This window comes from Procambarus clarkii, chromosome 4 (assembly GCF_040958095.1).
Source record: "Procambarus clarkii isolate CNS0578487 chromosome 4, FALCON_Pclarkii_2.0, whole genome shotgun sequence".
Taxonomy (NCBI): Eukaryota; Metazoa; Arthropoda; class Malacostraca; order Decapoda; family Cambaridae; genus Procambarus; species Procambarus clarkii.
The window spans coordinates 8275734-8303655 of record NC_091153.1 but is presented as its reverse complement, the minus strand read 5'-3'; the positions used below and the strand labels follow the sequence as shown (position 1 = coordinate 8303655).

The 27922-nt window shown below is 40.3% G+C and overlaps 1 protein-coding gene across 2 annotated transcripts in view; it reads right to left on the bottom strand.

Moving 5' to 3' along the window:
• The window catches only part of LOC123751393 (dopamine receptor 2), a 251635-nt gene that overhangs the window by 58468 nt on the left and 165245 nt on the right, over positions 1-27922 (bottom strand). For both annotated transcript variants that reach the window (XM_069332778.1, XM_069332779.1), the window contains exon 3: positions 21778-24181. In XM_069332778.1, the coding sequence (XP_069188879.1) occupies positions 21778-23570 (1793 nt within the window). In that variant the 5' untranslated portion in view covers positions 23571-24181. The remainder of the gene's footprint in view (positions 1-21777; positions 24182-27922) is intronic.

The window sequence follows — 27922 nt, the reverse complement described above, 5'->3', positions numbered from 1 at the left end:
CGTCTTGAGTATGGTCCAGGACGGACCAAAACATCGTCGTCCCTTCACTTTCTTGTGTGTGGTTTGGTCAACAACAGCATATTCCTTGGGTTTACTGATGGAAACTGGTAAGTGACATGTTCAAAGTCAGTTTGTTTCAGTTTTTTCTCCTTATACAGTCAGTACAGTGTTGAAAGTGTTAGTTTTAACTTTCTGAATGATAACTCGCAGTTGGTGCTGGGAACTGCGAAGGTTTGCATTATCTGAAACGCAATGCAAAGATTACGGAACACGCTCTCAACTCCATACTGAGGAATAAATTCCAGAATCTCTTGAGTTCTTGGCTATTTTCTTGTTGGCTCGACTTGATAGAAACATTCTGCAGTTCCACATTTCTTCATATAGCTGCTGTCTATCAATACCATAACTGTACATTTACACCAAACTTTTGCACTGCTTCAGATCGTTACTGTCGGCGCCGTAACCCAATCCCTTTACATTGAGAAGAAACCCAAACTTGGCGTCAGTGTCGTTCAAACAGTGAAACTTTCGTCCGTTTCTCAGAAAACACGTCTAGTTTTCCACCCTCAACACTCTTTCTATTTCCTCCTTGGCTGTTAGCCCCAGCGTCTCGCGGGAGTCTCATTCGTATCTTTTATCTATGATGTCTTTTATCTTCAATATTCCATTCTTCAGAGAACGGAATACTGAAGCGGTTTTAACAGGCTGTCCATCCCAGTGCTTCTCTCCCATGATAATTAAAGACAGATCAAACATCTGAAGATATTAATGTGTTCGCTAACTAACCGAGGATGGCTTGTCTCACTTTAATATAAGGTGTTCAGTGACGCCACTTTAAGTGGCGCCCAGGACACCTTCCACACCTTAGGTACCCCACTGACTGGAGAGCTGGAGTGCTCCTCCAGACTGGAGTGCTCCTATTTCTAATCGGCTATTGAGAAATCCCACCAAATTGACTGGTGGAAGGGGATGGCGTACAACAGGAAAACCTAGATATATTAAAGTTGGCAGATGTATAAACAGGACGTGTTTATTGATCAGAAGATAGGGGGAAGCCCATTTATAGGCTGTATTCATGCCAAGTATCAGCACTCTAGATTCTAACAGTTGTCTGATTCAACAGTCATGCTTGTGAGAGTCATTCTGTCACAAGCAAGAAGAAGAGAGAGCGCCTGGGTCTTTCTCTCAGACTGTGTCATTAGTCGACACCTGAGTCGAGACCAGACACCTCTCGTTGTTTACTGATGGATCAAAAATTATGAAGACGATTAAAAACAGAGGAAGATAGTATGAGGCTACAAGATGACTTAACAGACTGAACAAGAATGAACAAGAATGGTCCAATAAATGGCTACTAAAGTTCAACCCGAGTAAATGTAAGGTAATGAAGCTAGGCGGTGGAAACAGGAGGCCAGACACAGGATACAGAATGGGAGATGAAGTCCTTCATGAAACCGACAGAGAGAAAGATCTAGGGGTTGATATCACACCAAACCTGTCTCTTGAAGCCCACATAAAAAGAATAACATCTGCGGCGTATGCGAAGCTGGCTAACATTAGAACAGCGTTCAAGAACCTGTTTAAGGAATCATTCAGAATCTTGTATGCCACATATATACGCCCAATCCTGGAGTATGCGGCTCCATCATGGCGCCCGTACCTTGTCAAGCACAAGACAAAGCAGGGAAAAGTTTAGAGGTATGCCACTAGGCTAGTCTCAGAACTAAGAGGCATGAGTTACGAGGAAAGGCTGCGTGAAATGAACCTCACGACACTGGAAGACAGACAAGAAAGAGGGGAGACGTGATCACTACCTACAAAATTATCGGAGGAATTGTGGAGGTGGAGATTGAGTGCCCAAATGAGCCACAGGGACGTTAGAAAGAACTTTTCAGCATCAGAGTAGTTAACAGGTGGAATGCATTTATGCAGTGATGTGGTGGAGGCTGACTCCATACACAGTTTCAAATGTTGATATGATAGAGCCCAGTAGGCTCAGGAATCTGTACATCAGTTGATTGACAGTTGAGAGGCGGGACCAAAGAGACAAAGCTCAACCCCCCGCAAGCACAATTAGGTGAGTTCACACACACTCACACACACACACACACACACACACACACACACACACACACACACACACACACACACACACACACACACACACACACACACACATATACGCACACACACACACACACACACACACACACACACACACACACACACACACACACACACACACACACACACACACACACACACACACACACACACACACACACACACACACACACACATGGAGTGTGTGTGTGTGCCACACACCGCTTGGAGGAGATGCCACACGCGCCATCATGGAGTCCCCACCTGAAGAAACACATAAAGAAACTGGAGAAGGTTCAGAGGTTTGCGACGAGGCTTGTCCCAGAGTTACGAGGGATGGGATATGAAGAGCGTCTGAAGGAACTGAACCTTACGACACTAGAGAAAAGAAGGAAGAGAGGACATATGATAGGGACATATAAAATACTCAAGGGAATTGACAAAGTGGAAATAGATGAAATGTTCACACGTAATACTAACAGAACGAAGGGACATGGGTGGAAACTGGAAACTCAGATGAGTCACAGAGATGTTAGGAAGTTTTCTTTTAGCGTGAGAGTAGTGGAAATATGGAATGCACTTGGGGAACAGGTTGTGGAAGCAAATACTATTCATACTTTTAAAACTAGGTATGATAGGGAAATGGGACAGGAGTCATTGCTGTAAACAACCGATAGCTGGAAAGGCGGGATCCAAGAGTCAATGCTCGATCCTGCAAGCACAAATAGGTGAGTACACACACACACATACACACACACACACACACATACACACACACACACATAGGCGGGATCCAAGAGTCAATGCTCGATCCTGCAAGCACATATAGGTGAGTACACACACACACACACACACACACACACACACACACACACACACACACACACACACACACACACACACACACACACACACACACACACACACACACACACACTCACACACACATAAACGAGAGTGTGCGTCGCCATGGTAAAGAGAGGGGCCACACTCAGACACGTCTGGACGCTGTTTACCTGTTAACTAGCCTGTTGAAGTGGGACTCAGGCGATGCGTCATTAGTCCAAGACCTGTGGAGATGTCACAGAGACAAAGGGCTGAGCTGGAGACCAGATATTAGTGAGATGGAGGATTGACATTGGGAGCAGATGATGTCATGACTTTAGTTACAGATGAGTGCCTTTTCATGTAAGAAATGAGAGATTCACGTGGGGGGCGATTTCCCCTATTGATTGTAGGAGTGAAGTATAGTCGCCTGAGGTTACTTTCCTTGACGCAATATGTCAGCTTCGTTTGTGTTCAGAAGGATATATTTAACAATATTGAAAGAGAAGGCGCATTCAGGGAAAGATTGTAATTTGTCCCAGATTTCAATAGTATTTGCTTCTCCTGTCACCACTATTGGATTGTGAACTTTATTGTACATTATTACTTGATTACAAAATGTGTAACATTAACATATATATAACATAACTGTTATAGGTGAAATTATATGAAGAAACGGACAGCCGAATATTATTATATATTATTCACTTGCTTATATATTATTCGTTTTTTTGCTTTAGTATATATGTCTCGCGCGAGAACATGCGATCCAATCATGGAGATGGATCTCCAGGCTCTCAGATATCTCTCGAAACGCCAATGGAGTTTTCTTGACAATCATATGCTTCCTGAACGGCTTCAGTTACCGCCTCAGCAAACAGGGCAGAGGGAACCCCCACAAGGGGACACAGGTGGAAACTGAGTACCCAATAGAGCCCCAGAGATATTAAAAAATATTTGAGTGTCAAACTTTATAACAAATTGATGTAGTGGATCCAGACTCCATATACAGTTTCAAATGTAGATATGATTGAGTGCAATAGGATCAGGAACCTTAACACAAGTATTGAGTACAAGCTGATTGACGGCTGAGAGGCGGAACCAAAGAGTTGATGCTCAACCCCTACAAGCACAATTAGGTGAGTAGTTAATCTCTTTCAGACTCGTTGAAGGAGCAATTCTGAGTCGCGATGAAGCCGTCCAGTGCCCAGAAGTGCAGCCTACAATGAAGTTCTGGGACACGATTCATTACAAATGTTTTTCTCTCATCTTCGAGACGCCATTAATATTGGTTCGTATGTTCGGATCTTTTTCACCGTAATGGGGCAATTACGTCCCAATGGTGAGCGGGTTTGTTGTTCCTTCCATTAGGTTATAGGGACCTGCGTTGCAACGGTGGGGAATTGGTGATGCTTGGATGAACGATTTGGCGCTGACCAATAAAATCACATGAATGCTATGTAGCAATGTTAATTTTTTGAGGCCATATATAGGGGTCGATCCCGCATATATATATAGTGATCTATACTGTTTATAGATCTATAATGATAAGAAAAGATAATGATAAGATCTATAATGTTTTAAATAGCCTCTGTAATTAGCGTCAATAACTAATCAACATATGCTCAAAATTCGTTAGCATAAGTACCACCTTTGTGATAGCCAGCACCTTTGGTGTCTAACTTCTTCACCAATGAAATAAGATAAACAGAAAAAAATATGTATAAAAAAGCGCACCTAAATACCTTTTTAGGGAGACTTTTTAAGAGGACATTACTTCACAGCTTCTTTGCATGCCTTATAAAAAAAGTCCATTGATATCCGGCTATTACATGACATAATTTGTCCAAATTTTGCATGTTCAACTCTGTAAAAGGATTTTCAATCCACGTGAAAAGAAGGGAGAGAACATAGCTGCTGTGTGAGTTTTAGAACAGATCACGTTACGAGTTGTATAGATCTTCGTTGCTAAGAAAATTCATATCGTCTTGCAGTAACTAGTTTTTACCTAGCTAGTCAATTGAAAGTCAGAACGGTCTAGTTCGTCAGCTAGAAGGTTTATGAGAGTATATACAAACACTCAGTTTTAATAGTGGGTTTAGTGTATTGGCTCTGTACTCGTCATGCTCCTGTTACCTAGCAGTAAAATAGGTACCTGGGTGTTAGTCAGCTTTCACGGGCTGCTTCCTGGGGGTAGAGGCCTGGTCGAGGACCGGGCCGCGGGGACACTAAAAAACAAAAGCCCCGAAATCATCTCAAGATAATCTCATGATAGTCAGTGGCTCACAATCAGCACATTAATGCTCGGCGGATCCTTGGAATGGGAAATAGTACGGGGGATCTGATTATAGATGGTTCTGTAATACGGCAGAAATAGGCTGCAAGTCTCATAGACACACATTTAAGACGCTTAATGTTTAAGGATGTCAGAGTAGATGTTAAAGGGACAACTCTCATTGCTTTTAGATTTGTTTTACAGCTTTCTAAGCCCCTTTCAGGGGTGTCAGTGACAAGGTGTTTAACATTTGGGGCGAGATGTAAAAATGTCTTATAGCCAGCTGAAGTTAGGTGATTTTCATTCCCATTTGCCCTTAATTTAGGATTGTTGAGCAGTGTTGCTTATGTATACGTCAGATATTAAATACGGGGCCCAGAGTAATTTTTTATAACGTTCGTCATTCTTTTGAAGGAACTTTTCAGTTGCCTAATTCCACTGCAAAATTCACGAAACGTTTCCCTTCAAAAGCAATCAGCAACCTTTGATCTCACGTATTATATTTATCTTTCTTAATCCTATTAATTGCCAGTTGGTATTGACATCGAGTTCCTCGTTTGATCATGGGTAGCCGTCCATCTCTGGGGGTCCTGCATCTCTCCATAGGTTTGGCCAAAAGATAGATATCTTTTAGAATCCATTAACATGACATGAACCAGGTATATTTCTTATGCTATTTCTTCTGTGGGGTGATTAATACTTTCTCTGCCATAATTGACACACCATTGCAGATGAAAAACAAATGGAGACAGTTCTGAAGCAAATTTGTACTGAAAAGTCTTGCAGGAAATGGCATTAGCTGGAATTATAATATTATCAACTTATTAAGTCAACCACTTGGACTGGACGGTAGAGCGTCCAGTCCAAGAGTAGAACACCTTACGATTATTCCTATAGATGTTCGTTCTTTTTTCTTCTTTATGATACCCACTAAATTGTTAAATTTTCCCTGAATTTTGTACCCAAATTATTAATGAAATTTCACATTGAAACACTGAACAATTAGTTAAGTGATGCATAGACACTTTATGAATCATATTCGTAAATTTGTGCTTTTCACAAAATGTTTGAAATGGAAATTAAATGTAACACAAAAGCCATAGAGAATGTTAAGTCAATTTATTTTATGAAATACTTGCACTTTATGATATGTCTGTAAATATTATATTCATTAATAATCTTGGAAGTAGCATTAGATTTGTTATAGTTTGATTCTCTTCATCTTTTTGACAAACAGTTTGAAAACACAAATCCCCTCTATGAAAATACGTCAATGTGAAAATGGATGCAAAAGTTTGAACATTACAGGATTTTATGTAAATGCGTAATGCATACAAAACAAGTTTTCAAACTCTTAGCCACTCATTCTTGAGGAAAATTATGATATTACAGGATTTGGGTTAGATACATAAAATAAATGCTCTCCGGTAGAGTGCACTATTACAATATATTATTTTCAATAATGATATGGGGAATTAAACAGGTGGTGAAGTCATTAGTCAAATTAGGAATAAAGTTTATGATGCATTCCTGAAAATAATCACTAAACATTCAATAAAATCAAATATTAAAGCATACAAAAGGTATCACCAGCATCGTTTAATGACAACTCTTTTATTAGTCTAGAAATCTTAAATGGTCTAGAAATCTTGAAGGTCTAGAATCAGGAAAAAATTGTATGTGCCCAGGCTTCAAACATGAAAATGTTAAAATGGAAAAATATCCATTTATACAAGCTCTGGACAAAGTTTGTACATTAACGTGTTGGAAAGTGGGTAATTTCAAATGGTTAAGATGCCTGCCTGGTATACAACTAGATTTAATTTTAATTAAAATCCGTAATATTTTTTACTTAATATACTTGCTGAGGCAACCAGCCGTGCCCTGCCCAAAAGGGGGTTTGCCATTTAATTGTTGGGAGCTCAGAATGCCAATTTGCTGGCATGCATGCGTTTCGCAAGTTAATTGATATTATGAACAAATTATGAAACTCTAAGGACTCAGCGGCAGCAATTTCATATTCCCTGATCACATGGGGGTTGCTTTTGAGAGCCGCTCCTACTTAAATAGGAGCAATGGGGCCGACCCCCCACCCGACTATAACTTCCCTCCGACCACCAGTCACCCTGCACAGTTGGGTGAAACTATTCCCAAGCACCTGCCCTCCAACCTTGGACAGACAAAGAGACAACAGAAATTCTATACAACAGATATAGATTGATTTGGCCGTAGCGTCGACGAGGAAACCTGCAAACGTATTCCTACGACGGTAACTGTTCCTATTTTCCGCTTCTTACAACTTATCATAAAGTTGTTAATTCTTTCTATGACGTTTTCATGTTATTCGAACGTTGTTACAACTTGTATAGGTGTTAAAACTGGTTCGAACGTTGCAGCAACGGTGTACTTTCGTCGTGTTTGGCGGAAAATGACTCGTTGACACAGACACACGGAAGTCAGTACATGTCTTAATAGCAGCCCAGACAGACTCATAAATGAGGATAATGTGAGGATAATGAGGAAAATAAGGAAGCACATTTTACCAGCCGTACTCTAAGCCAGTAGATCTCCAGCAGAGCTTCTTTCTTTATGGGTTTTTTTAAGCATATCATGAATTATGTTGTAGATTAAACCTGCTACATAATCTATTCTTTTCTCCAGGAAAGTATGTAAGATTTTCCCTGTTGTTATTTAAAGGAATCTAGTACATGTACCCTGCCCTAGGAGTCAGTGATGAGTATAGAGGACTTCGGTTTCAACCCTATAACCCTGTCGTAGCTCAGTCGATTAAGGCAGTGTCTAGGATGCTCCCGGACACAGGTTCGAATCCTCGTCACGGCCCTTGTGGATTTGTTCATGAGTATAGAGGTCTACCATGATTATCTGTGTTGTTCAGCACGTCCTCCTGTGCTCCAATCGACCTACTTCGATCCCCGATCGTCATATCTTAGTCTCTTTTGACCTCTTGGTCGACGATTTAACTCTTCAAGACTGGCCGTGTTATGCACTTAAGGTGATTCCCCACTTTCAACTCCCACACTTGAAACTTTTCTTCATATTCTCCTTGGTTGATGCTTTTTGTCAGTTTCGAAATTCTTCTTCATGAGATTCTTCAGTCGTTATAATTTCTGTTCCAACTCTCCTTTTGCTGCATGACTGAGCGTTGCAAGGTTCGTTATGCAAGATATTTGCAAATTCATTGTGAGGGGGACGCGAGTTCGACCCAGTTGCATGGCTTTAATATTTTCTCAGAGATACATCATATGCTTGTGATTTTATTGTGCAGAATGGAGGGAGAAATCATAACACATAGAAGGAGTCAACATAACACATAGAAAGAGACAACATAACACATAGAAGGAGTCAACATAACATAGGAGCCAACATAACACAAAGAAGAAGCCAACATAACACATTGATGACCTAACATAACACATAGAAGGACCTAACATAACACATAGAAGGACCTAACACATAGAAGGACCCAACATAACACATAAAAGGACCTAACATAACACATAGAAGGACCTAACATAACACATAGAAGGACCTAGCATAACACATAGAAGGACCTAACATAACACATAGAAGGACCTAACATAACACATAGAAGGACCTAACATAACACATAGAAGGACCTAACATAACACATAGAAGGACCTAAGGTAACACATAGAAGGACCCAACATAACACAATTCAGTAGCTCCGTTACACCAGATCTTGTAACAATTAACTTCGACTCTTCACGCATCATGAACCATCAAGAAGGAACATAAGATTGATGAATTATGAACGTTCATCAAATTTTGAACACGTGGGATGACAAAGGCCTATTCGCCAGTTCTTAACAGCCCACATCAAATATACATCCATGTGTTTACAGAGTACATCATTCTTCAACTTACAAGGTTTCCTCTATCTAAATATCCATTTATATTAATAATAATATCAATTAAAAATAATATTAATATTCTTAACATCCAATTAGCTCTAATACACTACCCCATGCAGCTAGCTTTGCATACATAAACTAATTTTAATACACATATGATATCAAATACCAAGATCCTTTCTAAAAATTATTACAATGGATTTTTTTATCCTTAAGAACATATTAGATACGATTTTATTAACACGGTAAGAAAACTGTATATAAATGTGGAGCATAAAGCCTTGACGGGCTGAAGCCAAATTGGAAATCATTTAAATATCAAAGGCTATCGAGTGAGCTGCGTTGAACGAGTCCGGGCAGCTGCGTTGAACGAGTCCGAGCAGCTGGATTGAGAGAAGCGGAGCAGCGCAGCTGAGTGACAGCTGGGTGGATACCCCGTACCAATAACTATGATGATTGGCGAGTTGAGAATCAGTCCTTAATGCTGCTTTTTCGTAACTTGGAGGGAGGCATGGAGCACCTCATATGGTTCAGGCACGTCATAGAGCCTCCACACAGAGTATAGAGCATCCATACAGTCCATAGAGCCTCCACATACTCCATAGGGCCTCCACACAGTCTCTATATCATGGAACAATATAAATATACTATTCTCTCTCTCTCTCTCTCTCTCTCTCTCTCTCTCTCTCTCTCTCTCTCTCTCTCTCTCTCTCTCTCTCTCTCTCTCTCTCTCTCTCTCTCTCTCTCTCTCTCTCTCTCTCTCTCTCTCTCTCTTACAATCTCTCTTACACTTACAAAGAGTGAGACTCCTCTCACTCTGTAAATCTTCTCTAAAAAAAAATTATAAGTTTCGCCGTGAATGTAAAGTCTTCTAAGCCATGTAGAGTCACCAATAACACAGAGCAGAAAATGTAAAGTTCAGCATCTTACTCTGCTTCTCCTGGGAACAACACGTAATAATTTCAGCTGCATTTGAATCGAATTCAATGTTCTGGATTACTACGTATTCACTATTTGCAATGCTGAGGTCTGGCCCCAGTCAGTACTCTTAAGTGGAAATAAGGAACGTCTAATAACCTCGTTCACAACTTTAAAATATTTTTCTGTCTTAGAAATAATGTTGATTTTGATGTTTAAAATTTGCAGATTGCTTAGTCATGATATATTTTTGAAAGATGTTTTTGTAAGGCTTTTAAATTAAGATTTGCTGTTATGAGCTAAATATTGTAATGCTGTTAATAATAATAATGATGATTTTTAGTACTATAAAGTTTATTTATATATAACAGTCATTATACTCATATTACAAATATTAACTACACTGAAAATATCTGGTGAGTATATCCACGTGTAGACTTTGGTCAGGATAATTTTGAGTGTGTGAAGAAGTGTAACACTATAAAGGTGTTTAGTTAATATATCACACAGAAGATGAGACACTCATACAGGATACTGAAAGGCGCCAGGTTGTCTGACCTTAGCAATTAAAAAGTCACACCTATAGAAGTTAATGACCACAAGTTGACCAGGGGTCAGGTCGTGTGAATTAACCTTGCTTTCTGCTTAGCTGATAATTGCAGACGGTTGGCGGTGTCTTCTAATCAAACAAGTCGCTATTTAAGCGTGGTAGTTAGATGGCCTGATGCTATCTTACTGGTAGGCTGGGCTTTGCTCCCGGATTCCCCATAAATACCCAGGGAACTGTACATTCGAAAACAGAAGATCGAAGATCGAGCAGGAGTGAGATTGATTGCTGCCCCAGAGGCCCCCAGCCACCAGACTGGTTTCCCCAGGCCAGAGGAGGACGCTGTCTGTCAACCCACACCTTCTCCTCTCTATCCAGCTTAGACTCAAAGACTTTGGTGAGTTGAACTTGAAGGGGACAGATTTGGGGTGTTTCCAACTTAAGGTGTTGTGTGATTTCCAGGGGCAGTCAGCCGTAGTGTCCTCAAATTCTTGTGTCGTGACTCACCTTGTGTATTAATTTTGACAGAGTGAACATAAAGTTTAACTGTTTGAATTGACACTTCTAATACTCAACATATATATGTTAAGTGATTAACTTATTCATGTAAATGTATTTTAATTCTGACTCCTAGATCGTGGATTTTCTGTGATATAGTTCAAGCAAGAGTGTAGAGCACTCTGGAGTTTGCTGGTTAGAGATTTTGACTTAAATATTCTTGATCATACGAATACAGGTTTATAGCTGATACATGATAACATCTTTGACAACATTTGTGGAACAGACACGTCCTAGTCTTGTATGTACTGAACTAGAATGCCCTGATGGTATCACAGTGAACCCCTGGAAGAATGGCAGGCAGTTGGTATGGGACTACACGTGCGTATCAACCCTGGCTAACACCTACATTGACCTCAGTGTTGCTCAACCGGGTGGCGCTGCCACTCACAGGGAATCTGCCAAATCCCGTAAGTACAGAGAACTGGATCACCACTACAATTTTGTCCCCATTGCTTCTGAGACACTCGGCGCCTGGGGTAAGAGTGCTACCAGTTTTTTTTTAAGGAACTAGGTTCTAGGCTTATTGAAACAACAAGAGACCTTTGAGCTGCCAGCTTCCTTTTCCAGCGCCTCAGTGTGGCGATACAGAAGGGAAATGCACACTGCATTCAGGTCAACTTTGTGAAAGAGAAAACATGCACTCTCTTGAACATTATATTGTAGAATGTCCCATACTGACTGACTTTCGCCCTCCTGGGCTAAGGTATGCTGAACTCTGTAGTTACTATATGAGTACTGGAACACTTGATGATATATTGGACTTGTATCCAAAATTGACCATGTAATGTATCAATCATACAATGTATGTATGTGATGTAACTATATAACCTGAGCTTGTAAAAGCACCTTCATCACCTTCAGTGATTAAGTGCTTAATTGCACACTAGTTTCTTTATCAGCTACCTCACCCTGTCAGGGTAAATGAGATAAATGTATGTGAATGCATGTATGTGTGTATATATGTATGTGTATGTGTGTGTGTGTATGTATATGTATGGGTATAAAGCATATATGGAAGCTGATCAGAATTACATTTCACCTTTGTGAATGTACATTAATGACACTATGTAAAAGACACATCTAATACTTTATGTAGGGCGTACGTAAATCTGTGTATCTTTGTATTTACGTATGTAGGTTAGCTTAGCATTTTAAAAGCACCGAATCACCTTCTGTGGTTGATGTGTTCAATAAACCCTTGAACTGTATGTTTAACACTTCTCTAACCCTGTCCATGGAGGACAGAAGAAAATGTATATATGCTGGTTAGCATTGTAAATGTGTGGCCACGTCTGTGGTAGAAAATAATAATAAAAAAAAAAAAAAAAAACTGCATTCAGGGTTCCTGCCTGACATCTGAGGAGCTGGAAGAACTGGACAACTTATGATAATCATCTTTGTACCATATATGTAACTCCTTTTTTGTAACCAAGTTTAAATAAAACAAATATACGTGTATATATATACAAAAGAATGTGGGTGGTAAGAGAAGAAAATATTAAAGTGTTCAGTGAGAATCCACAAGGTCTTCTCTGAATACTCTTTATTTTCTTCTCCGAGCCTATGGGTCCCAACATTTGCATACCAGAGGTGCGCCCTCAATATATATATATATATATATATATATATATATATATATATATATATATATATATATATATATATATACGTAAAGGCTCTGTACCTTCCCCCCCCCCCCTCACTCTCTTAGAATTTTCCTTGAGTTTTCATCTCTTTTCATTCGATTTTCCGATATATAACCTGAAGGTGGGTTGAGTGGGGAAGAGTGGGAGTTTGAGTGAGGTGAGTGTGTGTGGGGGGGGGGTAGAAGATTGTGAGTGTGTATGTGAGGAAGAAGAAAGGGAGGATATGCGTTCGGGGAGATGAGGGAGGGTGTTCTACGTGAGTCGGAGATGGTGTCTGTTGGAGGTGGGAGAGAGAGAGAGAGTGGGAGGGGGGAGAGTGTGAGGGAGAGAGCGTGGGAGAGAGTGGGGGTGGAAATGGAAAGCGAGGGTGTGGGAAGAAATGTATGTAAGGCGTTTGACGGTTGAGACGCCAAGAGGAGTGGATGAACGTAGGAGTGTGTGGGACAGAGTGTGTGGGAGTGTGTTTGGGAGAGTGTGTGAGAGAGTGTGTGGGAGAGAAAGATGGTAAGGCTTTGAGGGGGAACTAGACACTGAATCGACCACTTTATTAATACTCTAGGTCTTCAAGAATTAGGAAACATATGGCTAACAAAAATATATAGAAGCACATCTCACGGTCTCGCTTCATGCAGATCGTCGTTCAATCCCCGACCGTTCAGAAGTGGTTGGGTCATCATTCTTTTCCCTCCGTCCCATCCCAAATCCATATCCTGACCCCTTCCAAGTCGTAATGACTTGGTGCTTTCCCCTGGTAGTTCCTTTCCCCTCATCGATTTCAACAGATGACAAAGTCTGGATAAAGAACTATGTCTTATTCCTTGGCTGCATCTTGAGTATCTGATAACGTCTAGTACAAGAGACTCATGTCTTAGCTTGACAGCCCTTGAGAGAGACGGAACATTAGAGTTGCTGAATGCTACTTAAGGAACAATTACTAATGATTTACAACGCCAACGTATCATTCAAGATAGAATGAGTGTGGCACCACCGCTCGTGAGGCACTTGTTCCTCCAAAACATTTTAAAGTTAATCACACTGGTCTCTGTTGTGTGTGTATATGATATATGCATGCAAGGGAGGGTGGAAGGGAGAGAGAGAGAGAGAGAGAGAGAGAGAGAGAGAGAGAGAGAGAGAGAGAGAGAGAGAGAGAGAGAGAGAATATTATTATTATTATTATTATTTTCATTGTTACTACTATAATTCAAATTGAGATTATTAACATTATAAATAATTTCCAATTACTTATTTAAATATCTTTAATATTTAAATAATGACAGATATATTATTCAATATTAAAATTCAATATTACTAAGACAGAAAATATGGAATTTCTTTATATTGTATATAAAATATTCGTCAAAACCTGATGCCTGCTGACATTTTACTTGTTTAATATGTGTGGCGTCTTCAACCGACTGAAAAATGTGGTTGAAGCAGTATGAGTCTGCTGGGTATTGTGTAAAGAAACAAAGTACTGACTTGGGGGGAAACTGCTATTGACTTCAAGTTAGGGAGCCCAAAAGACTCAGCTTGTAGACTTTCCCACGTGACTAGAAGCTAAATATAACGTCTTAATTTCCATGGAGAAGAAGGTACAAAAGATTTACAACTGTTTTTTTTTTTTTTGTGAGGAGAGAAGAAAGCAATTTTTTTCTTTGAAGGGGGATGAAAATCCTATGAAATTACTAAGAATTTAAAACCTACACTTTAGAAACGACTCTCTCATTAAAGTAAAACTAACGACATTGCATATTGCGTTACAGGAATCATGCTTTTTTTGTATCATATTTGACAATATATTTAGTTAAATATATCTTTTCTGGTGATAATAAACTCTGCCTAAACCAAATATGAATTTAAAAACCTCACAAGTGAGAGGGAGTTTTTTTTTTTGCCTCTCAGATAACTCTGAATAGATAAGTAAGATAGCACTGGTAAATATTGTTTGGTAAATATTTACATATTGTTTATATAAAATCTATGTAGAGGTTTGTAACTCAGAGAGTGGAACAAGAAAATATATTTACTGGTGTTTTTCGACTTTTGTTGGCTTTTAATAATTGTTGGGATTCCTATAATTTGCATTTGTTTCTGCAACATGTTTTGTAAATATTAGCATTCTGTCAGAGTTGCAAATGGAATGTCGTCTGTTAACAGGCGTATGTAACAGCATATGTCTGTAATATGTAACACTATATGTCAGAAGTATATAACAGCATTTGCTAGTAATATATAACACAATATATCAACAGCATGTAACAATATCTATCAACTGTGATAATAATAATGATGATAATGTTTATTTAGGGATAAGCGCAAAGCAAAATGAGTTTCAAGCAGAATGTTGGATTTCTAGATAGAGTTAATATATATTATATCTAAAGCCACTAATACCCACAGCGTTTCGGGCATAAATGTAAAGCCATTCGGACAGTATATAACGCCATCTGTCAACCAGCTCATGTAATATAAGTCCAGATATATTCAGTAGTCATGCATATACCATTGCATGGTGTCCAATCCGCTATAGAGCGATCCTAGCCATTTTAAATTAAGATAATTTCTTACTTAACACATATTAAGTAATTATTTACCATATCCAGGTTTCAGAATTAGCACAGAAACATAAATACAGATTACAAATTGTCAGCTGCAAATACATAGTTAATTATGGCTCATAATATCGCATAAAACAAATATAGGAATTAATTCAACATCTCGTCAATGATTAATATTTAATTAAATAAAATTTGTGTTTATCGTTGCGTTTATATAAAAATTTAATTATGCTGCTAAGGACAAAAATGTTGATATTATAATATTGTTTATGGGGCGGGTAATGCTATATTTATTTTATGAGCTTTAGATATATTGTGAATATAAGTAATTTATTTAAAGAGATAGCTGCCTGATGCTACGATAGCACTTAATCACAGGATAGCGGCCGTTACGATAGCATTTAACCACAGGATAGCGGCCGTTACGATAGCATTTAACCACAGGATAGCGGCCGTTACGAGACAAGAATATTGACACACTAAATTTTACTCCTGTAAGTTCAGTATTTTGGAGAAACAATCAAATGATCTCAAGGAAAAAATGTTTTTTTCTGACATGAGACTTTTGCAGAGATAATCAATATTCCGATATTACTCGAGACACACGACGTCTCAGAGCTGGGACTTGGGAATTACTGTGTTGGGACCTGGTGATTACAGTGCTGAGACCTGGGAATTACTGTGCTGAGACCTGATAATTGCAGTGCTGAGACCTGGGAATTACTGTGCTGAGACCTGGTGATTACAGTGCTGGGACCTGGGAATTACTGTGCTATGATCTAGGTACAAAGAAGCTAGGACATGGGCATTTCTATGCAGGGATCTGAGGATCACTGATATAGAATTGGGCATTAGCTACATGATACAATTTAAATAAGTAAAATGTATATATTTTTAACGAACATATTCCTCAAATTAAATATTTCTACTAAGAGAGCTAATATCAGGGGCCAGATTCACAAAGAAGTTACGTAAGGACTTTCGAACCAGTCAATCTTTTCTCAATCTTTGGCGGCTTTCTTTATAATTATTAAACAGTTAATGAGTTCCGAAGCACCAGGAGGCTGATTATAACAATAACAAACGTTGATTGGGAAGTTTTCATGCTTGTAAACTGTTTAATAAATGTAACCAAAACCGTCAAAGTTTGAGGAAAGATGTACACGTTCGTAAGTACTTTCGTAATTGCTTCGTGAATCTGGCCCCAGATTTCTCCATGAGTTCTTGGAAAATCTTTGAAAGAAACTTTAATAAATTTCTACGTGACTCAAGATTATTATTAGGTCACTCACTATCACCAGGATTTTAAATTTATCCTTATTACAGGTATGGTTCTTTAAAATAAGAACATACATATAAAAATTGTGCTCATTACATGAAAATATTCCATCCCCTCACGATTATTTTTTTATAATGTGGAAGACTGCTCCTATAATTTGGTTGTTATATTAACCAGTCTTATATCATATATTTATTCACTGAGAGAATTAATTTCATTTGCAAATAAATAATTAGTACATTTGTTTTTGAATTTGCAAGAAAGTGTGGGCTCAATGTGGAATGATAACCTAACGTAGATATATTGCTCTAATTCAGCTTCAGAAGGCAGTATATCTCTGTATGGTAATATTCTCCCTCTCTATGTAATACCTCGCGAGCAGAGGCATGATGTTTCAACACAGTATATATCATCGTGATTAAAATATTAATTTATTCCTTCAAATAACATGTTAACTCTTGAATGTTATTTTTCAAACTGAAATATTCCGCTATTTTTAATCGAGAAAAAAGTATATCAGATGGACTTCATGCACTGAAATACTCAGTCCTCAGGGCAATATATTCCTAATTATAAAAAAGTGCCTCATTTTTATTCCCCAAATATTATTGTAAAAGGAATATTCCTTCAGCGCGGGGATATTCCCCCCGTCAAGACTTCTCTAACCCGACTGATCTTGGCTATAATGGAGGTCAAATCTTCCCGTCACTCCACCAGCCTCACGGAATACTCAAGGGCTTCTTTGTCTATCATTCCTCGGAATTTTTGCGAGAGACCTTTACGTCATATGTGTATGTGTGAGACCTAATGTGGCCCAGAGTTCAACGACGTTGGTATGAGTAATATTAATATTTTGTATTGCGTTCAAATATATATATATACGAGCAACAACGATCACAAAAACACTGATCCAAGTATGTGAAAAAAACACATGTGTAAGACAGATGTGATTTTACTCTGAAGTTGCCCAAATCAAGATTCAAACTGCACTGTGAAGCTGCGTATGCAACAGGTCAAAGTTTGCAAGAGGTAACCTCAGAGTCTCCAACTCAATCTACATGTGAAGCTGTGGACAATATTCCCTCGAGTGGTTTTCGAAATCTCGATACGATTTCACAAGAGAATCAGTGGAACGCCGATAGACTATACGGACACTGCCAGAATCATTCAGGATTGATCTTGACTATCTATTGTGTGTCCACCAACAATCACCATCATTAGAGGTGTCTACCACCATCACTCTCACTAGATATATCCACCACCACCACTCTCACTAGATATATCCACCACCACCACTATCACTCGACTGATCCCTTTATTAGGTATGTAAATAATTATTAATAAAACTTTAAATTGGGGTTTTATATAAACTTGTGAAGTCATTTACAGGGTCCTTAGTCAAAGTTGATGTGAACAGGTAGGAGATGTTTTAAGTTTTCTTTTGAACTAATTTTAAAGGGATTCACTCTGCCAACTCGCATCCCACAGGCTCCTTCAGAGTTAATATGGACGAGGAGTACCATTAGACGACCTGGTGGCTGAGTACTGGACACTACCTTATGGCTGAGTACTGGACACAACCTAAAGGCTATGTACTGGACACTACCTGAAGGTTGAGTACTGGACACTACCTTAAGGCTGAGTACTGGACAGAACCTAAAGGCTATGTCCTGGACACTACCTGGTGGCTGAGTGCTGGGTACTACCCGAAGGAATATCAGTAAACTACCTAGAGGTAGATTATCAGAAATCTACACGGAGGAAGATTATCAATAAGTTTCCTGGAAGTAGATTTCAGTAAGTTTCCAGGAGGTAGATTATCAGTAAGCTACCTGGAAGTAGATTAACAGTAAGCAACTTAGAGGAAAAGGCCTGGAAGAACTGAGGTACCTAATCATGACAGAAGAATCTCTCACTTAAATTGAGAGATTCAATTTAAGTGAATTGAACACTTCATCCTCACTAACATGGAATCTCGTAGCCCAATGCTTGCAGGCAGTGAGGGCCTGCAAGCATTGTAGTGGTAGTGCAAGCAGCCACTACCAAGCCTGCAAGCTTGGTAGTGGCTGCTTGCAGGCAGCCACTACCAAGCAACAGATCTACTTGGCAACCGTTCCTGTAGATCCGTATCTCTGTTACCCTTGTGTCTTTCTCTATACACAAGTATCAATTTATTAGAGACCCGCACTGAAATTCTGCTTCCATCAGAATCGTTCTTTAATATGATATATCTGCAAATTTTCTTCTGTAGGTCTAGTGTGATATAGCGGTCAACTTAACAATCACAACACAAGTTTCAATAATACTTAAAAGATACATAACAGCAGTAAGTTTAACTTAAAATACAACAAGAAATGCATAAATACACAAACCAGCTCTATTCTTAACTACTTTTTTAATATTTTATCCAGTAACTAGTAAAACGTGATCAGCAGTACATATGCTATGTCAAACCAATAATTTAGTTTTGATTAAAACTAGGAACCCCATTTAGTGACTGGAGGAATATCAGAATCACAGACTAATAGACTGAATCAAATACAAAGATTGCTAGATTAATGGACTTTGTCGCAGAAATAGATTTCACAACTAAATCTTATTTTCAGTGATTGGGTGTTGAGTTTGTATTTTGAAAATAAATTTTTTTGTTATAACACCTGATTTAAAAAATGGTTCTGTTCACAATAAATAGATATTTGTGCACCAGGGGAAGTTCCTCGTTGAAATAGGGGTATTGGTATCGTACACTATGCTCCCTGTTCCATGCTCACCTCTCACCTCTATGCTCCATGCTCCCTAATGCTGGTCCATACGCTACCCTCTCCACCAGGGTAGAAGTAGCCTGGTGAAGTAGGTGGGTATACTCCACAAATTATGCTAACCGCTCTCCACCATGCTCCACGCTCCCTCACCATGCTCTCCTCTCCTCACCATGCTCTTTACCCCACACCCTCACGTCTCACTTCATCAGTGGCTGAAGCAAGAAGATATCATTGCGCAACAGAGTAGCAGATCTCGGCTGATGAAGGAGCTGAGGGTAAGAGTTTCGTTTAGTAATACTTTATGATACCATGTACCTCGTACCCCGCTCTCTCTCTGTACCCCATACGGGTACTCTGCGCCCTTGTTTGGTGTACCCCGGCGCTGTGTACCCCCCCCCCCCGCCCCCGGTACCGGATACTGCCAGTGACCTCCCTCCCTATAAGCCTGTCTCATATGAACCAGGTTTCCCCCTTTGATCGGCCACAAAGACTAATGTGGCGTGGTTTAATCGCCCACTATGAAACACCTTGCCATAGTGCCCGGGCGAAATGGCTCAGGGTTATGGTATGAGTTATTATGAAGGTGGTCGCTGCTGGCAACCTGTCCACTTAACACGCCCTACTTTTTACGGAATCGATCAAACCGCTCAAAAAAGTATGTTTTAGAGTATATTAAAGCATTGTAATAATGCCGTTTCTCAGCATAGGCCTCAATAGGCTCGATGGGCTGTTTCGGTTCATGCGATTCTAGTGATAGAAAACAGTTGTATGTTTTGTACAGTGGCAGAGAGAGAGAGAGAGAGAGAGAGAGAGAGAGAGAGAGAGAGAGAGAGAGAGAGAGAGAGAGAGAGAGAGAGAGAGAGAGAGAGAGAGAGAGAGAGAGAGAGAGAGAGAGAGAGAGAGAGAGAGAGAGAGAGAGAGAGAGAGAGAGAGAGAGAGAGAGAGAGAGAGAGAGAGAGAGAATGGGTTGGGAGAATATGTCGGAGGGTATATCACATGCAATGGTTGCTACGCCCTGTTAGACGCTATGCCAGACGTTATGTTAGACGCTATATCACTTTACGTATTGGCGTTTGTCTTTCCCTTGGAGACTTTAGGCGCCGTGGAAAGGGGGGGAACCTGCTGCATGGGTAACAGCTTTTCCTCCGTATCAACCTACCCTGGCTTTGCGCCCTGGAGAGGCCACTCCAGACCGACAAACAAAGGCAACTCCATAGTCTCCTGAGACTGATGGACGCCTGCTACTATATCACTTCTAATAGTGGTCAAGTGTTTTTTCATTCATTTGAAAATTCTCATTAAATTGATTGGAAGCGTTCTTCTAATATTATCGAATTAGGTTTTAATACTGCTTATACATGTAAGCATTGGGTTGCGTATTGGTTGGGTGCTTCAGATTCCTTGTTTGCACTCCTGCAGCTTTTTAGCACATCGTGGTAAAGTGGGTAGTGTACACGTCTGAGGTGACCTGGGACGCGAGTTCGAGTCCACAGCCCTACTCCAAAGATATTTTTGAAACATTTATGTCGATTATCATTAATACACGTTACTTTTTTATGTATTTTTTTGTCATTTATTTTTAAGAAGATTTTGCAACTATTCCCACTGGGAAGCTGAGTAATATAACCCAACCTGATCCTACATAATTTCTTAGAGTTTGTTCCTTCACCTCTCATCTCAGTGCTTATTCAAGCCTACATATATGCTCTTCTACATAATACATACAAGACTTTAATAAATACATACCTCTCGGAAATACATACAACTCTATATGTATTTCCGTGTGGTCAAATAGACACAAAAATCCTCGTGTTTAATGTTTAATTTTCGTTCATGGTTATACGTCATCTCACAATGCATCTTATGTTTGTATTATTGCTATATATATATATATATATATATATATATATATATATATATATATATATATATATATATATATATATATATATATATATATATATATATATATATATATATATATATATATATATATATATATATATATATATATATATATATATATATATATATATATATATATTTTTGTATCAACCCATGTATATCTTGTAACCATCAAATGCATAATAAAGCACAAAAAATATTCAAGGAAGGGGGTGGTAGGAGAAAAGCACACAGAAACAGTATTGGAGGGGATCTAAACATTCCCTCTAATGCGTTATGCGTGGTTTCCTCCGAGGCTATGGGTCCCCCTTCTTCCAGCTAGAGGTGGTACTCTTTATATATTTCTTTAAAATATATATATATATATATATATATATATATATATATATATATATATATATATATATATATATATATATATATATATATATATATATATATATATATATATATAACGCAAATAAGGTTATATATAGCTTAAAAAACATACATGACGTCTACTTACCTTCTGAAGTCCTTGGCCCAACAGGCGTAGATGACGGGGTTCATAGCGGAGTTGATCCATCCGAGCCAGGTGACGACGTCGTCCACCAGCGCCGGCTGCCGGATGCAGCGCTCGCCACACAACCCCGACAGGAGGTTGGTGACGAAGAAGGGCAGCCAACACACGATAAACACCCCCATCACTATGCCCAGAGTCTTAGCTGCCTTCTTCTCTTTGGCAAACTTGCATAACTTGCGAGATATAGAGAAATTTTTCAGGTTACGAGAGACCACTTTAGTGGAACTGTCTGGGGAAGTGCCTTCGTGTAAGGCTCCCAATGGACACGATTCGCCTTCCTCGAGTGGCAAGCCGCCATTTTCTTGCGAACAAGTGAAGGTCTTGCCCCCCGGGTACTGGGCTCTATGCACGCTGGTGCCGTTGCTACTGGTGCTGCCACTAGCCCCAATACCACCACGATGTATCCGGAGAGTCAGTTCCATTTCCCCGTCGCCCATACACGACACAAGCTTCTGGCCCAGCTTGAGAGAGCGAGTTTGTTCCGTGGCCGCGCGGTAGATGCGGAAATAGGTGAAAACCATAACAAATAACGGGCCATAGAAACTTATGGTAGAGGAGAAGACGAGGTAGGAGAGATCCCCCGTGAAGGGACAGGCGCCGGCAGGGTGCGGTTCCGACACTGCCCGCCACCAAGCAATAGCTGGAAAGGAGATTAAGGCCGAGCAGACCCACACCAGAGCGATGAGCATGCAGGCCCGGCGGGGTGACATCCGGCCTGGGTAGCTGAAAGGGTCCGTGATGGCCCAGTATCGGTCAAGTGATATCACGCAAAGGTTCAGTATCGACGCCGTCGAGGCCAGCACGTCGAAGCTTCGCCACACGTCACAAAAATCTGGTCCAAATGGCCAATAGTCGAACGAGTCATAAAGCGCACTGAAAGGCATGACAAGTGCTCCAACTAGGCAGTCAGCTACTGCTAATGACATGATGAAATAGTTGGTAACTGTGTGTAAGTATCGTTCCCGGGCCACGGCCACTATCACTAATCCGTTCCCGAAAATGGTCGAGACAGCGAAGAAGAGAAGCAGAAGACACAGCGCCAGACTCTCCGGGGTGACGATAAGCGGCGCCGCGGCTTCCACGCCGCACTCTGAACCTTCCAAGGAAACGTTCCTACACGTTAGTGACGCGTTTAAGGTGAAAGGTGGGTCGTAGCCGCTCCAGTTCCACGCTGTGTCATTGGTTAAGTCAGTGGCGTTATTTCTGGCGTCCAGAAGCAGTGGTCCCGTTGTATTCGAGGTCTTGAACCACCACTGAGACTCGCTGCTTCCTGAGGTATCAACGGCAAAACTAATTCCAAGTTTACCAGCTGCATTTTGACTTGTTTCCTTACCTGAACCTAAGTAATGATTCATGTTGCCCGCGCGCCCTTCATTACTATGGTGCGCATCATCACCTTCACTTGTTCCCACACCCGCGGTTCCCGCGTGTGGCCATTTCTTCATCAGCCATCTCCCATTGGCGCCGGCCCTTGGAGTCAACACATACGTCTTATCTGTCGTGGCTTGCTGGCCTATAGGCTGTCCTTTGTTCCAGTAGGGCAGAGGGGTGTGAGCAGCCTGTTTCCAGCCGTCGTCCGGCTTGCCTTTATGGCTTGGACCCTGAAGGATGAACGGGGTGTCATCCAGGCTCACATCTTGACCCTCTTGAGTAAAATCCGTGTCTCTCAAGCCGAAGAGACTATGCACGTGCTTCTCCCAGATGGCCGAGCGATTAGCATTGATGGCTGGAATCATCGTCAAGGCTGTGACGTAGACTGGGGAGATGTGCGGTGATAGTGCAGATCCCCACCGGCTGTGGAGGGAGGGATGAGTTGGGTGAGGAGCTCGGCCTGAACACCGGGAGAGGTGACGCACAAGTGCCACTCAAGTTGATCCCTGATAACGGCCTGCTGCCATACGCATGCGTAACATCATGGCAATAGATATATCGCTCAGGATTTTCTAAGGCGGATCTTGTGAGGCAAGTTATATTGTCAGTAAACGGTAACATATTGAGGACACGTTAGTAAAAGAAAATCCCGGACATCACTACATGAAACATTGCATGAAGTCATGTTGCTTATCAATTTTGTATCTGTGGTGCTCCAGTCAACAAAAAAAAAATCATTAATCACTAAGAAATATTTTCACTGATTAAATTGCCTTCAAGCAATCCAATGTTTACACTATTTCCGAACCTACATGGCAGGACCTGCCTATCCCACAATCTTAACTACAGCCAGCAGCTATATTAGCTCGCCTCGGGGGACTTCTTGAGGAGGCGCTGAACAGCAATTCCTTCCAGAGGTCTTCTGGCCAGCTATTCTACCTCCATGGAAAATGGTTTCTACACTTCCTTTGCTTTTCTGAAACAAAAGAAAACAATATGTTAGAAAGCCTCAAGGAAAGTTTGCTCAGCAAATGAAGTATACTTGCAAGTTACACGAACATACTCCAATGTTCAGAGTTACAATTCATGGCTGAGGAAAAGAAAATATATAATGATTTGTTGTACAGGAGACATACTTTTCTCAACATGCTGTTTAATTTGGCAAAAGTAAAATCTTTATAATAACAATACTTTTATAAGTCATATTCTGAAATAGCAAACTTTAAAAAAACAACATTGGGTAACAACGCGTGTTTGTGTGGAAGAGAAATCGGTATTTAACTGGCTCTTGGTTCGAATCCAAGTCAGAGGATAGACCTTCTTGAGGTTATCTTGAGATGATTTCGGGGCTTTTAGTATCCCCGCGGTCCGGTCCTTGACCAGGCCTCCACCCCCAGGAAGCAGCCCGTGACAGCTGACTAACACCCTGGTACCTATTTTACTGCTAGGTAACAGGGGCATAGGGTGAAAGAAACTCTGCCCATTGTTTCTCGCCGGCGCCTGGGATCGAACCCGGGACCACAGGATCACAAGTTCAGCGTGCTGTCCGCTCGGCCGACCTGGCTAAAGATATTTTTCTCCGCATTTATAGCTAAATATTATGCAGTAAATGTCCCCATATTGCACTTGGCAATGAATGAGAGATGTGTATATGCAACATTTAGCATTAAATGAAACATGTGTAACAGTGAATAACACAAATTTACCCAACAGTGAGTGAGATCTAGGTGTACACAGCAGTGAATGATGTAATCAGGGGGGATGATAATTAGGATGATACCGATATCCTTCTCTATAAGCTAGACAGAGGAAAGTCTACAGTGTCGGAGAATATCAGCTCATCATTGATCTCTCTTTCTCTCTCTCTCTCTCTCTCTCTCTCTCTCTCTCTCTCTCTCTCTCTCTCTCTCTCTCTCTCTCTCTCTCTCTCTCTCTCTCTCTCTCTCTCTCTCTCTCTCTCTCTCTCTCTCTCTCTCTCTCTCTCTCTCTCTCTCTCTCTCTCTCTCTCTCTCTCTCTCTCTCTCTCTCTCTCTCTCTCTCTCTCTAATGTCCTCAGCGAATTCCGAAATTTTTCGGAATTCCTGAGTAGTCCTGTTCCAAGTCATTTATATCAGCTCGCTCTTATAAACTGATTCATATTTCCTCATCAGATTTCACACTTGGGAGCTCGAGAAAATTTAAATAATCTTTATCACAATTTATCATATCAAAGTCGCTACTCTGCAATTCAATATTTAATTAAGATGGTATTCAATTCTAAAGCTAATGTTTAATGTGAAATGATCAATGTTTTGGTCAATATATCTAATTTTTATCGCCACCTTACTTTGGATTTGTAATTATTAGTTTGGTATGATTTTCATAAATATGAATATGATTTTCCTCTATCATATTCAAGTTTAGCTTGGGTTTGGGTTTATGGCCAATAAATCTCTGGATGGTCATTAATTGGGGTCACTACAAGACCAACCAGGAAGTACACTTTAGTACATGTACCCTTTAGTACAAACTCGCAGTACATGTATACTGAGAAGCGATTCTACCCGTCCTTCCAGGAGCAGTTAATACCACATTCACTTGTAATAACTCCGACGCTGTTTAAAATAATCTTATTTACATCCTGAATAGACAAAATCTCTTGGATTTGTGTAAATTGTCGTTGCATAGTTTCAAGTCTAAATCATTTGTATTGTTGCTGTGAACTTTGACATAGAAAAATGGTAAAAGTCGACTTCCGATTAAAATACCTTTGTTGAACCTTTATTTCTTCTTGAACAAATCCACAAGGGCCGTGACGAGGATTCGAACCTGCGTCCGAGGTTCGAATCGTCCGATTGTTTATTTCTTCTTTTTTTGTTAAGACAGGTGGGTACAGGATAAGATGACCGCTGACTCCTGTTAGCAGGCTGAGAGCTCTCCCATCTCATAGGTCACAATAGGTCTTATCCACTTCTTTCCCTGGAATTCGACCCGCCGATTGTTTAACCACCAGGTACCAAATCACTGCTGGGAGAACAGAGGCGTACATTTAAGGATTGGCACCTAGTCAATCCTCCCCGTCTAGGATACGAACTTAGACCAAATCGCCCGTTTATCCCTCATTATAACTCCACCTCTTTTATCCATAAGGATAGTTTTCTTTTTAACTGTAAACAATTCTACAAAGAGATGATTATCTGTAGTTTCAAAAAATGTTTTTTATCATAATTATATGTCGTGTAAATAAGTATATATACATTTAACATTTTCTTACTTTAAAATAATGCGCGCACGCGAGTGTGCGAGAGAGAGAGAGAGAGAGAGAGAGAGAGAGAGAGAGAGAGAGAGAGAGAGAGAGAGAGAGAGAGAGAGAGAGAGAGAGTGAGAGAGAGAGAGAGAGAGAGAGAGAGAGAGAGAGAGAGAGAGAGAGAGAGAGAGAGAGAGAGAGAGAGAGAGAGAGAGAGAGAGAGAGAGAGAGAGAGAGAGAGAGAGAGAGAGAGAGAGAGAGAGAGAGAGAGAGAGAGAGAGAGAGAGAGAGAGGATGGGGGGAATAACCACAACATTTTTAAAATATTCAGTTTTGCAAATTACGCCTCAAGAACAGAAGATTTGATCAAGTAATCTCGCAAACCTGTACAGGAGAAGAACTCTAGATTTACACAACATTTCTGATACGACTCAACAATACAGGAACGCAAGAATAGAACAATATCCATTGTTTAAGTTTTAAAAGGAAGCACTGTGACGGAAGGGATTGTGTTGAACTCTAACCTCGTGTGGCGTCGCCCCGCACAGTTCGCTGCTTCTTGGGGTCGTGGTATTAAGGAAGGAGACTAAATAACACATCAGAAGATGAGGAGAAGACGACGTTTCGGTCCGTCCTGGATCATTATCATCCCCGATTGTGGCTTGATAATAGTCCAAGTGTTGAATGGTCCACAATCAGCTTGATAATGGTCTCGGATGAATCGAAACGTCGTCGTCTTCTCATCTTCTGGTGTGTGGTTTAGTCTTTGATATCTTCAGCCACGTTATTGTGACTCATCGTCTGCATGAAGGAAGTAGTAACCCCGGGAAGGAAGTGCATTGATGTAATACATATTTCATTGATGACACGACGAGGCGTCAGACTGCCTTAACATGGCCATGAAGCATGATCTCCATTTATGCCCACAACTCTCATTTATCAGAAATTAAATGAACAAAAAGAGCAAACGTGTAAATGAAATAAAAAACGAGAAACTTATCATATACCCAATGACATTTAAGTAACATTTTACATGAAGTATATAAATATTATTTTAGAAAACTCGCCTCTTTTGGCCTGAAACAGTGTCCTGAGAGCTCCTGTGACAAGTAGTATACCTTGAGTGGTCAGCATTTCTCATTGCCGGATCATATTGGTGCTTCCCTACATGCTCACAGAGGTTTGGTGATGCCTCTCCTGTGGCTGGTCCTGTGGGACCACCGCTTCCACTACCCAGGTAACCAGATTACTGCCAAGTGGTAACTAAAGCATCCGAATGGAATTGATTTTTGTTTATCAATCAAAAAGCTCATTCTCAAGTTCGCTTGAGTGTTCATTAGTGAGTTTGTTTTTTCTGTGTAGATGTTTTTCATAGGACACCTAATATATATATATATATATATATATGTCGTACCTAATAGCCAGAACGCACTTCTCAGCCTACTATGCAAGGCCCGATTTGCCTATTAAGCCAAGTTTTCATGAATTAAT